The sequence below is a fragment of the Hippocampus guttulatus genome, chromosome 1, assembly GCF_054856545.1.
Source record: "Hippocampus guttulatus isolate MCC_2025c chromosome 1, RoL_Hgut_1.0, whole genome shotgun sequence".
Classification (NCBI taxonomy): domain Eukaryota; kingdom Metazoa; phylum Chordata; class Actinopteri; order Syngnathiformes; family Syngnathidae; genus Hippocampus; species Hippocampus guttulatus.
The window spans coordinates 4,526,558-4,541,089 of NC_141261.1; the positions used below are offsets into that span (position 1 = coordinate 4,526,558).

Sequence of the window (14,532 nt, forward strand, 5' to 3'; positions counted from 1 at the left end):
CTCACCAGTTTTTCGACTTGGCTACTGGTGCAGAGAAAGAGTCTCTCGTTGAGTCCCAGCGCGGTGAACACGCCGGTGGCATCCAATTTTAACTCGGCTCTTTCTGTCAGGGTGTCAAACGGTAAAGAGTTGGTCAAGGTTTTTACGAGCATAGAAAGAAAAGCAGAAAATGTGTTTGTGATTTGCACCTCCTGCTGAGTTCATCTTGACCAGCACGTGATCTCCTCCGGGTTTGACCAATGACAGCAACACTTCCTGGACGGACATGTTGACCGGCAGCATCAGCGTGAGAGCTTGGTGGTCTGGCGTGTAAATCTCGTACAATACTGGACCCAAGAGCAGAGCGTCACCGCATTACTTTGTTGTTACTACATACGGCCGAGGCGACTTTTCCACGTTGTAGGCCAAAACAAGCCCAGTTTGGCTTTGTGAATACGGAATCTGTCTGATTAGATTGGAATGTTTTGACAGCTCACTTTTATCCTGCGCTCTCATTGGCTGTATCCGTCCAACAGGTTCCTCACTCTGAGGAAACCAGTCAAATGAGTTGTTCTGTTGAGAGGACATCGGAACAAAATAGCAACAACAGGGAATCAACACATTTGTATCACCATTTTGCACCTTTGCTTGAGTATTTATAAAGATATTCCTCAATTTAGCTAACACAATGTATGATTTATTTATACCATATCTTTTTCAGGATGCGAGGCAACCTGACAAGCTGATTTGCATTTTCATTTGGGAACAGTTTATTGCATCAGGTCACACGGTTGCCATCATAAAAGATTTATTCACTGTACCCGAAATATTTAAGTAACATTTGAACTGAGATTAAAGAAAAAGGAAACTTTCAAAACAAGAGTTATGAAGAAAATGATCACGATGACTGCTTCATTTATACATAGATTTATTTTTTTTGAATTTATAAAACATTGCCCATCGACTCTCATTAAAAATTGTAAATGAGCATCTTCAATATAAGAGATTGGACCATATTAAAGGGCATCTCTCTTGCGCCTTGAACTGAATACCGCTGACTCGTCTTATACCAACCCTCACACTATGGGTCCGACGTCGTAGCTGTCTGTCATAAAGTTATGCTAATGGACAAGTCGAGCCGCGGGAGTTGGAGATGATCGGATAGGGATGCAAAAAGGGGAAAGAGACATTTCATAATTCGGTTAAGTCAACTTAATACATCGCCTTTTAAGAGGAGAAATACTATATCACAGTCCAAAGACTTCTATCAGAGACTATGTATAGCTTTTGGATACATTTCAAATAGCATGGCTAATACTTTATTTTGCTTTCCTTGTCTCCTTTTTGAAAGATTGGGATCTGAACCAGCAGCATAAGAGAGGTACAGTAGACTGATTTAAAACATTTCAGAAAAGGCAAAGAAGCATGTACTGTACAAACAGGGATTCACACTGGAAATCCATTGCGACAAACCATGCCTGGAAAAATAAATACTCAAAGTCAGCTTGATGAAGACTAGAGGATATGAAACCAAAAGCACAATGTGGGGAGGGGGGGGGGTGAAAAAAACACGCACATCCTCTCTTGCTCTCAATATATATCCATCCATCCATCCATTTTCCAATCTGCTTATCCTCACAAGGGTCGCGGGGGATGCTGGAGCCTATCCCAGCCGTCTTCGGGCAGCAGGCGGGGGACACCCTGAACCGGTTGTCAGCCAATCGCAGGACACATAGAGGCGAACAATCATCCACGCTCACACTCACACCTAGGGACAATTTTGAGTGTTCAATCAGCCTGCCATGCAGGTTTTTGGAATGTGGCAGGAAACCGGAGTACCCGGAGAAAACCCACGCAGGCCTGGGGAGAACATGCAAACTCCACACAGGGTCGACGCGCTAACCACTGGCCCCACCGGGCCTCCCTAGTTGAATAATCGACACCCAAAATTAATCTCTCTCTCTCTCTCTCTCTCTCTCTCTCTCTCTCTCTCTCTCTCTCTCTCTCTCTCTCTCTCTCTCTCTCTCTCTCTCTCTCTCTCTCTCTCTCTCTCGATAGATAGATATCTATATTTAAAAATAGACATGAGTTCTGTGTTACATTTGAACTTGCTCATCTTGGCCACGGTCATGTTCTGTCTTGATTGAGTTCCAGCTGCAGCTGGAGTGAAGGGCGTTTCCCTCCAGCAGGTGCACCTGCGCCTCGTTACCCCATCAAGCTTGGCTGCGTATTTAAACTCCGACTTCTGCCACTCCTTATCAGATTATTGACCTTGCTTGTTGTTGTGCTTTAAGTGTGATTTGCTAGATCTCTCGATACTATTCAACGTTGCTCTTGTTTTGTTCATAGATCCTTGTTTAATTAGTACTTTTGTTACTCCAGTATTGCTCTTTGTTTTTGTGTTATTGGACTTTTAGATATTTTGTTTGGCTGTTCTCTGTGTTTTATCGAACCTTGTCTTTTGCAAGTGCTTTTGGTTTCATGTATTGTTTTTCCTGGCACCCCGTGACCAGCGATTTTCTTTAACAAATATTTTTGTAATCACACTTTGTCAGAGCCTGCATTTTTAGAATCCTAAAACATTATTCTGTTCGGTCAGTACCTAACAGACACAATGAAAGTGAGAGCTCAGAAAATTCAATTTTTTTTTAAAAGATGAGTGGATTCAACATCGATCCGGACTTTAACGCTGGAATCAGTGAGAAATTTGCTTCACTCAAAGAAACAACAAAATCCACAAACGAAAATTAAAACATGACATGACATTATGTTGCTTTTGGAGTTTTCTTTTAAGTAAATAGCCTACACTTGCTTTTGGTAGACTGTATGTCTATTGTGGATTCATAGAATCCCTGGAGAACATTCCTCCAGACAGATAACAGTAGATATGATAGCTATGATGATAGACAGCCAGGCAAACAAAGAATTACATCCCTTACCCTGCCCAATGAATGGTATCCATTCTCCAACCTGGTGAAGATGACAATATACTGCATTAGCTGCGTTTTAAGTCTTGAGGAGTGCTAGGATGTTTTAAGAGCATTACACTTTGGTTTTCCTTCTGTCCCGGAATTGATCTTTCAGCACGCCAGACAAATGATAATTAGCTGCAATGTCCTTCTTCAGCTTCTGTTTGAGAGCACACAAGAAATATACAAATACACACATACTTTTAAACGCTGTTTCTAAAAGATATAAATAAAAACATATTACAATGATTTGCAAATCTTTTTCAACCTATATCCAATCTAATACACAACAAAGACAATATATTTAATGACCAAACTAATAAACTTTGTTTTTCTGAAAATATTCACTCATTTTTAATTTGATGCCTGTGCCATATTCCAATAAAGCTGTGACAGGGGCATGTTTACCACGGTTATGCTAGATAATGCCCCATGCGTTTTCAATGACAGACAGGTCTGGACTGCTGGCAGGCCAGTCTCATATTCTCCCTCTTTTACTACAGATCTCTGCTGTTGTTACAAGTGCAGAATAATGCTTGGCATTGTCGTGCTGAAATAAAGGACGATCCTGAAAAAGACATAGTTTTGATAGTAGCATAATTATGTTGCTCCAAAACCTTTATGTACCTTTCAGTATAAATGGCACCTTCACATATGTGCAAGTTACTCATGGCATGGGCACTAATACACACCCATGGAATCACAGATGCTAGAATTTGAACTTTGTGCTGACATGTCTGGATGGTTATTTTCTTTTTTGGTCCACGGGACATCCATGATTTCCAAATACCATTTGAAATTAGGACTCGTCAGTCCACAAGACTCAATTGCATTTGGTGTCAGTTTATAACAGATAAGGTCGGGCCCAGGCAAGCCGGTGTCGTTTCTGGGTGTGATAGTTATATGGCTTTCACTTTGCATGGTAGAGTTTTAACGTGCAGTAGATGCAGTGTGTGAACTGTGGTTTTATATCCTTTACACACTGATGTTGGTTTTTGATACAGTGTCACCTGAGGGATTGAAGGTCACGGGCATTCAATTTTGGTTTACAGCCTTGCTGCTTAAGTGTAGTTCTGTCCAGATTTTCGGAATTTTTTGATGATATTAGGGACCGTAGATGATGAACCCCCTACATTCTTTGCAATTGTACATTGACAAATGTAAACTGTTGGGACTATTTGCTCACTCATTTGTTCACAAAGTGGTGGTCCTCATCTCATCCTTGCTTGTGAATAACAGAACCTTTGATGCTGCTTTTGTACCTAATTATGACTCTTACCTGTTTCAAGTTAACCTGTGAAATGTTGCAAACAGTTGTTTTTGAGCATCCTTCAAATTTCCCAGTCTTTTGTTGTCCCTTTCTTAGCTTTTTTTGGAACATGTTGCAGGCATCAAATTTGAAGAGAGAGAATACTGTATTTGAAAAAATGTTTTTACATTCATTATCATGTCCTTGGTGTGTATTCAATTGAATATTTGATTTGAGTTGAAAAGGATTTGTAAATAATTGTATTGTTCTTGTTATATTTCACACATCATAACTTCATTGGAATTGAGGTTCGTACAACTGATCTCCCGCCTCACCTCCAGAAAGGTTATGGCAATGGGGTCTTCTCGCAGCGGCAGACCATACAGCGCTACCCATTGGCCAACCAGCTTCACCACCTTCTGCTTCGTGTTGAGAACGTAGGCAGCCTTCTCTTGCTCGCATCCCTCAGAGAGCTCTGCCTGGTAGGTGCATCGCCAGTTAAGAAACAAAGCCAGTAACATAAAATCCAGTCAATTGAGCGTATTGGCACACAAGCATCCATCCATCCATTTTCCGAACCGCTTATTCTCACAAGGATGGTGGACGTGCCGGAGCCTATTCCGGCTGTCATGGGGCATTAGCCGGTGTACATCCTGAAATGGTCGCCAGACAATAGCAAGGCACACAGAGACCAACAATCGTTCACACTCATAATCACACCTAGGGACAATTTCAAGTGTTCAATCAACCCTTTCAGGGACAGTGGTTATTACAGTGGACATGAAAGGGTTAACCTAACATGGATGTTTTTGGGATTGTGGGAGGAAAACCGGAGTGGGTATACAAACAATACCCACTGAATTTAAACATTTATTTTCCCCAACATGTCAATGGAATTGGTTTGTAAGCCGCTCATGTACGTACACCTTAGCCTGCTAATGTCAGTCATGTGACACAAGTGGAGTTAATTGATGGTGTCAAAAAGGAGAGGATTATAGTAAATCCTCTGTTTGAGCCAGCCCTCATAATATGTGAAAATAATCCGCGATATAGAAATATCCGCTTTAAATACACTTTAGGCATGTTTTAATAGCATTGACGGCACTTGAAATGTTTTTTAGGGTCTATTGAATCCTTACCAACACATTTATTCACATTTAATAAGAGCGGAAGCGTAATGGATAACAAAAATATTGTTTGAACAGGAGAAAAAAGTAGATTTACAATTGCAAAAACCCTGCCAAAAAAACGACAGTGGTAGTGCAAAATCCGTAGTGGTGGTTTCCCGTAAAGCTAAAGCCAAACTTAAGACATTCTAATTATTTCACCAAAACGAAGTCAATATACAACTAGAAGTTTTGAAATTTGCGGCTTAATGAGGGAATTTAACAGTATATTCGATATTTAGAGCATAAAGATTTGAATAGATGTGATTTGAACACGAATGACTTAAGGATATTGATTCTGCAGTGCAGGACACAGTTGACTGGAGGGCATGAAGACTCTATGGGTGAGGAGGAAGTCGCTCACACATGAATCTAGCGGGCAGGAAAAAAAAACGTTGTGACACACCTGTGGTGCACATTATTTGTCAACCAAATAAGAAAAGACGAGAAAAAACTCTCACCGATTGCATCATTTCCGTTGGAGTCCAGCTTGACCGTTTCCAGGAGGTGTTCCAGGATTTTCTCTGGCGTTCCTGACATCACGGTGTACCTGCTCAGAACAAGAAATACATTATTTGTACTGTCGTATGTGTACATTGAGTATGTAAGGAGCAGTCAACAAGGTTTTTAAATTTTTGAATCTGTTTCTTGGTGTGATTCTGATTACCGTATTTTTCGGATTATACGTCGCTCTGGATTATAAATCGCATCAGCCAAAAAATGCATCATTAAGAAGGAAAAAACATATATAAGTCGCATTTTTTGGGGAAATTTATTTGATAAAATCCAACACCAAAAACATACATGTCATCTTGAAAGGCAATTTAAAATAACAATAAAATAGAGAACAACAGGCTGAATAAGTGTACGGTATACTAACGTTACATGACTGACATGCCTGGTAATGTCAGTAACGACGTAACATATATAGTTATTCAGATAACTCTAGCATAGAGAACATGCTAACAAGATTGCCAAACTATCAGTTTCACTCCAAATCACTAAATCCAATGAAATCTTCATCCTCTGTGTCACTTTTAAAAAACTCCCCCAACTCGGGAGGTAGACGACGCGCCGCTTCCTCTTCTACGTCGCTTACATCAGACTCATCGTCGATTTATCAACACGGGCCGAGAGCGCCCTCTTGTGGTTTAATGCGAAAATAACATGTGAAATGACATAATCATGTGTTAATAATTTCACTCAAAAGTCGCTCCAGAGTATAAGTCGCACGCCCAGCCAAACTATGAAAAAAACTGCGACTTATAGTCCGGAAAATATGGTAGCTGTTTGTCTATTTGTGCGCTGCGATTGGCTCGCAAACAGTTCAGGGTGTACCCCGCCAACTGCCCGAAGACAGCTGGGATGGCCCCCACACACCCGCGACCCTCATGAGGATAAGCGGCTCGGATGGATGGAAACATATCAATCGAACCGCATTTAAGGGATCCCTTACTTGTTTCCAGCTCCTCCCTGCTCAGCTGGGTCAGCACATTTTTCCAGCACCAGCACAGTTTTCCCATGCTCCTCCAGTCGCACCGTGTTAGCCTCTACATCCTGAAGTCAGAGAAATGCATGAATACAACGTTAACTATTGCACAACAACAAAACATGAGGATACAGTTAGCTGACCTTGAGAATTCGTATGAAGTCATGCTTGTCCACGCGCAAGAAGTGACAGTTATCCTCCCTCAGGATTATTGTGGCGGCGCGCGGGGCGTCATTCAGCAAGGCTAGCTGCCCAAAGTCCTCGCCCTCGTGCAATGTGGTCACCAGGCCCTGAATGCACACACCTCACATTGTCAATGTTGTTTTTAAATAGAAATAATGCGGCATCAACCTCTTTCAATGTTGATGAACCGGAAAATTTGTATTGGAAAGCCCCAGTTTAACCATTATGGCCTACACTTATTTGCAGATTTTTCCTGAGTCCAGAAATTTCAAGTTTGTGTTAACTAGTCGTGATTTTTATTTTTCAATTTCATTTAAATATGCATGCATTCAGTCAGGGATGGCCGACTTAAATGCTGGAGGGGCCAATAATGATATTTTCAATGTCATTATTGAAACTACATGTTTCTAATGATGTATAAAAGATCCGCTTTCCTAACCCAACAACAGAGGGTTTGAAGCCAAACAATAAAATAACCACATACTGCATTTTTTTTTCCCAGTACATAGGGCTCTCTTGCATAAAAAATCCATCCATCCATCCATTTTTCTATTCCATTTATTCTCACAAGGGTGACTGCTGAGCAAGAAACCAAAATGGAGTCGTAAAATGGGAAACGGAGTGCACTTACAGAGCTCTTTATCCACACCATATGGTGCTTGACAAAGCCTCACATTGACCCATTCACACGGACATTCATACACCAATGGGAGGCTGCAGCCTTCCATATTAGCAGTTCAACACCCATGGATTTGCATATCTGAGGATTTTTATTTCCTATGTATTTTTCCCAATATTTTTTTTCACATTTTGGATTTTCAACTGGGATCCCCCACCCCCCCCCCCCCATTTTACCCCGTTGTGATTGCAATTTTGTTGTGTGTTTATCAGCGTCAGGCAATTTACCTTCCCGTGCGTGATCACATTGACCGAGCCTTTCCAGATGATGTACCAGGAAGTGCCTTTGTCTCCCTGACTGAACACTTGAAAAACAACAAAAACCTCTCAGTGGAACATGTCACAAGTATGCATTGACACGTATCATCACATGTACAAAAAGGTTTATCATTTATGTCCACACATTGTGACTGAACCCTGACCGCAACTTTCATTCTTATGGTTCAAGGGCTCTTGAACGCCCCTGATTGTACACACACTTTATCGAAAGGTAGTGTTACGCTGAAAAGAGGATCTTCACAATGAGATGTGTATACGTGGATAAAAGTTGGCCAACTTACAGACGGTACCGGCCTTAGCATGTGATTCAAACACCAGCACAGCTGCCAGCTCCCTCCGCACCTACAGGCATAGCACGGATTTAAGTTGGCTTCAAAAATGAAAAATCCAACCATGAAACGCTGTTTCCTTCTAATAGAATATCTTATAACTAAATTGAAAAGTATTATTGTTGCATGAGGAGTGCTGGGAGTGGTTTAAAAAAAGATTCTTGATCATTTAATATTAAAAGGAATCAAATAAAAGCAGCACACTGTACAGTCATGGGTTAAAATGATGATAAAGAGATTTTCCGTTGATCCGATATTGGTTCTGAATTCTATCAAGGATGCTGATCACTGGAGAAATGGGTCAATAACCCAGACTGACCGAGGCGGAAAGATGAGCGGCGGCCTTGAGATGGAGAAGCTCCTCAAAAATGACCTCCAGGTCCTCAGCACTTCTTTGATTTGGACTAAACACAACAGACAAACATACAAATGGATCCATACAGACAAGAATAGGAATCGTCCATCCATGAGGTCATTCAGGGCGAATCCAAGATCACTTTCATCCCTCACAGACTGAGATATGTTTTAATATGAAAGGACAAATGCTTGCAAATGTTTGCAGTTAACGTGGTGCCTTGAGATTCAAGTGACCTGACTGAGTTGCACGTCTGATTTTATTATATATATTTGTTTACATGTTAAAAGCACATGATTTTATGATTTAGCCTAATGCTAACAAAAATGCAAAGCACCTTATACAGGTTAACAAATAGCATCGGTGTCAGGGTTTTATAACCTTTTAAGTCATAGTTAACAAAAGATATCGGAGTAACATAAAGACAATATAGCAATTTTCATGTGTTCTTTATCATTCGCGAACACTGTGTAGTACTGCACCTGAACGAGTCAGTAAAAGTCTTTTTTGTGTGTGTTTCTGTCTGTATTTTCATTGCCCCCACATAGCGCACATGAGAAGGAGCAACACAATGGCCACTAAACTGAAGCAAAAAATGTGGCAACAACTGTTTATTAAGTACATTATATTTCATTGTCATTACAGTGCGCTTTTAATAAAGTAAAATGTTATAAACTGCTATTTTATTTTTTTAAAAACATGTTTTTGTTTTTTTGGAGGAGGGGCTGGGGGCAAGGTGGAACTGATTAATGGCATTTCCATTGATTTAAATAAGGAAAAATGATTTGCAATACAAATATTTTGAGTTATGAGTGTGGTCACGGAACGAATTAAAGTCGTATCTCAAGGCCCCACTTGATGCATTTGTAAATGCAAAGTCAGATGTTTATATATGCACATGTGTAACGACGTCTATATGGGGGCTCAACTTTTCTATTTCAAAACATCTACATAATTAAAGATGAACAGAATACACCAAATGTTTTGTGTGAGTTAAATCAGCACTCCTTCAGTACATCACTGAATATTGGCTCCAATGTTTACTCTATCTACAGCCCCACATTAATTGTAATCACCGCATGAAGTGTCATCAGTTATTTGGTCCATTAAAATAAAGTAATATGAATGACATGTCATTTAAAATACGGCAAGCTAAACAATAATGACACATCGTGCCACGCGGCAGACGGAGAAGTTGAGACGGCCTGCAAATTCCTTGGAATCGCAAGGCGATTGAGCTTTGTAGGTCTTACTGGAAAAACAAACACAGCCGCAACCTCCCCAGGAACTGGATATAATATCTCACAACCTGTTCGGCTGTTTTGTATGGTCCGATGATTTGTGATGTGAATGTTGTGACTGGCCGGTGAAGTGTGTTCTTGAAGAGCCGTCGCACTGACCATTTGCGTAGGATCATCGTGAGCAGGGCGTCAGGGCCCAGCTGAGACAGCAACGACAGGCTTTCCTGCAGCTCGTCCTCCGAGTCCTTTGTTAGGTGGTTCAGTCCACACTCGGAATCCAGGAAGCGATAGAACTGCGTGTCTTTGTCGTGAAAGTTCGCTTCGTGTTTCACTTGGCGCGGCAAAGACAACGAAAACACGAGTGAACCAAATAAATGCGGCTTATTCGGTTGCAAGCGTGTGCAAATGAAATGAAAACATTGGATTAGGGGTTGCCATAGCAACAACTAAGGTTCTATTCTCCCCATTACAAGTTAGTGAGTGTACAGTATCCTTTATATGCGATTGACATCCATCCATCCATCCATCCATTTTCTGAACAGCTTCATCCTCACAAGGGTCGCGGGGCGTGCCGGAGCCTATTCCAGCCGTCTTTGGGCAGTAGGCGGGGGACACCCTGAACCGCTTGCCATCCAATCGCAGGGCACACAGAGACGAACTCTGCGCTTGACATGATTTATTGTAATTAGGGTTGCCACCTTTGAAATCCGGAAATAACAGACACTCCTCACGACGCTGCGGCAAAACCACGCGGGTGAAAGAAATTTGAGGATTTGGCTCTCCAAAACCCTGAAATGCATTAGAATCACATTTTTACGATTACATAATACGATAATAAAGATAACTATAATAAAATTTGTGTGAACCTAAATGAAAAGATTTTTAAAAAGTGCAAAACAATCAGGCAGCGGTATCGCGGCAGACAGAGGATTTGGCATAGAGTAGAGAACGCACCAGACGTATGCTACGCTCGGGGGTCCGCAGGAGGTCCTGCGTACCTCCCGCCTATACCACGTTGCTGTCTTTAACATTTCCTGTCTTTTATTTTGCTCCTTATTGTTAAATTCAGTGTTCACGTTTGTGTGTGACAGACGCATGGGACATGTTGTTTTGTTCGGAGTTCAATTCAGTGCTTGTGGAATGCCCATTATATGACTGAAAATCTGTGCAAATCTATTCCAAGTGACCCACTTCAGTGGATGATGGAGGGTGTCTCGCTTGATTGGACTTTTGTTTTCCAGCCAGACAACGCGCTTTCTCTTGTAGTTAGCGTATACTTGACTTGAGTGAATTTTGTGCATGCACGCTCAAGTTACCACATTTTAAGCCTCTCAAGCATGTCTGAGTGCTGCCCGTGATATTATTAGCTGAATATTTTAATGAATTAGCTGAATATTTGAAAAGAAATAGCAGTGAATAAGAATATCGTGAGCGGCATATTGAGCAACTGGTTTGCACATCCGCCTCACAGTGCAGGAGTGCAGGGCTCAATTCCGGCTTTGGCCTTCCTGTGTGGAGTTTGCATGTTCTCCCTGTGCCTGCGTGGGTTTCTCTGGGTACAAGTATCCCAAGGTGTGAGTGTGAGCGTGAATGGCTGTTCGTCAATATGTACCCTGCAATTGGCTAACTAGCAGTTCAGTACAGCATAGGCTCCGGCATGCCAGCAACCCTCGTGAGGAAAATCCGATTCGAAAATGGATGGATGGAAGAAGCTTGTTGTGACAGTGACTCAATGGCAATTTGACAGCACCATTTTGCTTCATTGATTTCTTCTCAGTGCGTGCTCATGGTAATCACCCTTCAACAGATCATATTTTCTTGAACCTTTCATTCATCTCAGCAAGAGCACGACATTCAGTTGATATTTGGTCACGTTTGTTTGGGGCAGCCAGGCTGAATTTGTTTTTCCTCATGTTTCTCTTCATTTTCAATATCAGTAATTCCTGGTGTCTGCTGAAGTGATTGAAATGTCTCAATGTCCTACCGTGAACCAGGATTCCTTCGTCCACCAGGACCTGCCACATTCCGACCGCCTGGCTTCTCAACTGCAGGCCTTCATTTTGTCCCATCAGCCAGTCGACAAGTTCCTTCCCAGAGCAACATTGTCTGTGGCAGCAATCACACATTTGAATTTGAATGTGAGTCGCAGAGGTTGTCATTTGCTATGGGCACAATTTTTCATAAATCCATATATTGGCTTGTTCTTAAAGATTGTCTAAATCACAGATGTCAAGGCCCAGGGGCAAGATCCGGCCCCCCACATCACTTTATGTGGCCCGCGGGAGCAAATCTTGTGTGTCAATTATCATGAGTCTTGCTGAAATCTGTACTGAAATGTCAAATTGTCATGGGTAATAAATAGCATTGAGATTTTGCACTGGCCCTCCGAGGGAAGCCGTAACTCCGAAGTGGCCCGCGACTAAAAATCAGTTTGACACCCCTGGTCTAAATGTTAGAGAAGCTAAATGTAGCATAGTGAGGTTAGTAATGGAGGCGTAACTGAGTTTGTCAGGTTGCAGCAGAAAGAAAAAGGCTTGATGAGTTGGTTTCTTTGAATGTTGCACACGATACAGCACAGCCTGGTGAAAGTATTGAGGTTCAGCACAGTAACGGAATGATGGGTATGTGTGTGCAGGTTCATGTCGAGACAGATGTTTGCACTGTCATCTAAAATTCTTTTTAAGCTATATAAGAAGTACATTACATCAGTAATTGATCATCAACTTGACCAAGTCAATTTCTAATACCCATCCCTTGTCGTCATACATTATAAAATGGAAGCAACCTTCATGTTACCTGTGAGTTTTGAGGTGATACTTTCGATCTCGGATCAAGCCGGGGTTCCTCACGACCATCACACTGTATACCGACCTTGCGGCCTTCACCACGCGATCCGAGAGGAACTTAAACACACAGACGGGGAGCAGTGAGTCATTAAGCACACAACGATATTTATATATGACATAAATGTGACATTTGGTTGTGTTTTATGATGCCGAGAAACAGGCTGAGAAAAAGCTGGGACACGCATGGTTTTGTGTATTCGGTCTCAGCGCATACGTATGTGTGAGCGAGTGAGCTAACATCAGGAGCACACATGAAGATCTTTGTAATTTGTGTTGAAAATGGTCTCGCAAGCTTGGATCTGACACGACCGGCGTCAGACAGTTCCCATTCAACATGCCATTTCATTCCTCGTCACTCTCCCTCGCATGCACGCAAGCCGTGCAGGTCCGAGACTTGAAAAGACCTTGCATGGCTGAAGCCCTGTTAGCCACTGGTGCAGAAACAAGTCTTATGTAACAAGAAAATGAGTCAATGTGGCTCCCCTCTTTTTCCATTTCTTGTTAACACACCAACAAAGTGCAATTTTAATTTTGCTTCACCCTCCTTGCCTCACCCTGTGCTCGGCCTTGTGATTCTACAAGTAGCTCAGATGATTGTCTGTTTGTGTTGCAGAGTTCCCACCAGGTATTGCTGTTGGTCCAAGGTGGTAACATTATCAAAAAAAAAAAAAACCTTGCGGAAAGCATGTTGTGCATGGTTTTGTACGTAGGTTGGCAAAATTCACTCACCCGACTCGCCACATGAATACAGTTTTGAAAAGGCCAAGCACTTAGTTTTGTTTGCTTCTATAAACACAGAAGACACTTGGGCTGGACTTACAACGCAGGTCCAAGTACCCAACTCCAATCTAATGCCGGTGTCAAATTTTTTAAAAAAAATAGATACAGTGATCCCTCGCTATTTCACGGTTCGTTTATTGCGGATTCGGTGCATCGTTGATTTTTTCAAACATATTCTTTAAAAAAAAAATCCATATACATGGAGTACAGTGCTGTATATGTTGCTCTATTGTGCTGTTGTTTTGCAGCTTTTCCCGGACTGTTTGCGGACTTAAAAAAAAACAACTTTTTTTTTTAAGTCAAGTCCGCAAACAGTCCGGACTTTTTTTACCTGTATGTTAATTGGTCGCTACGTCGCGAATTTTCGTTTATCGCGGGTGCTTTTGGTCCCCATTAACCGCGATAAACGAGGGATTACTGTATTTCAATTTTCATGCACATTTCAGTTGACTGATGAAAGACATGCCCGAATTGCACATAAGTAACTTACGTATTTTCTGCATTATAAGGTGCTTTGGAGTATAAGGCGTACCTTCAGTGAATGGCCTATTTTAAAACTGTTTTTATATATAGGGCATTATAAGGCACATAGAATAGTTATGCATCCGCGAGATGGAGTGAAGCTAAATGGAATACAATACAATACAGCTTTATTTACGTAGCGCTTTTACAACTGCTGCAGCTGTAACAAAGCGCTTTACAGAACATTTAAGTCACTACGTCCAACAAATCTGAATATCGAGCTACATATAAGGCGCATCGGATTATAAGGGGCACTGTCGGTTTTTAAGAAAATTCAACACTTCAAGGTGCGCCTTAAAGTGCGAAAAATACGGTACATCAGCATCAACACTGCACAATGACATGGCTATCTATATACGCACCAGGTAGCCCCCAAGGACCACATGAGTAGCCTGCAGGCCTGTTCAATATACAATTTTGATATTTTTTACAATGTGATTCCACGTGGGGGGCGGGGGGTTCTATTT

At 41.6% G+C, this 14,532-nt stretch overlaps 1 protein-coding gene across 2 annotated transcripts in view; it reads right to left on the bottom strand.

Moving 5' to 3' along the window:
* rapgef3 (Rap guanine nucleotide exchange factor (GEF) 3) overlaps nucleotides 1–14,532 on the bottom strand; it is a 32,452-nt gene that overhangs the window by 3,935 nt on the left and 13,985 nt on the right. For both annotated transcript variants that reach the window (XM_086105334.1, XM_086105345.1), the window contains 16 exons: nucleotides 12,714–12,820; nucleotides 11,902–12,023; nucleotides 10,077–10,248; nucleotides 8,641–8,725; nucleotides 8,274–8,334; nucleotides 7,942–8,018; nucleotides 6,996–7,142; nucleotides 6,820–6,920; nucleotides 5,825–5,913; nucleotides 5,657–5,735; nucleotides 4,533–4,683; nucleotides 3,026–3,108; nucleotides 2,919–2,949; nucleotides 477–552; nucleotides 189–326; nucleotides 6–103 (listed from right to left, as the gene is read on the bottom strand). In XM_086105334.1, coding sequence (XP_085961460.1) covers nucleotides 6–103; nucleotides 189–326; nucleotides 477–552; nucleotides 2,919–2,949; nucleotides 3,026–3,108; nucleotides 4,533–4,683; nucleotides 5,657–5,735; nucleotides 5,825–5,913; nucleotides 6,820–6,920; nucleotides 6,996–7,142; nucleotides 7,942–8,018; nucleotides 8,274–8,334; nucleotides 8,641–8,725; nucleotides 10,077–10,248; nucleotides 11,902–12,023; nucleotides 12,714–12,820 — 1,617 coding nt within the window. The remainder of the gene's footprint in view (nucleotides 1–5; nucleotides 104–188; nucleotides 327–476; nucleotides 553–2,918; nucleotides 2,950–3,025; nucleotides 3,109–4,532; nucleotides 4,684–5,656; nucleotides 5,736–5,824; nucleotides 5,914–6,819; nucleotides 6,921–6,995; nucleotides 7,143–7,941; nucleotides 8,019–8,273; nucleotides 8,335–8,640; nucleotides 8,726–10,076; nucleotides 10,249–11,901; nucleotides 12,024–12,713; nucleotides 12,821–14,532) is intronic.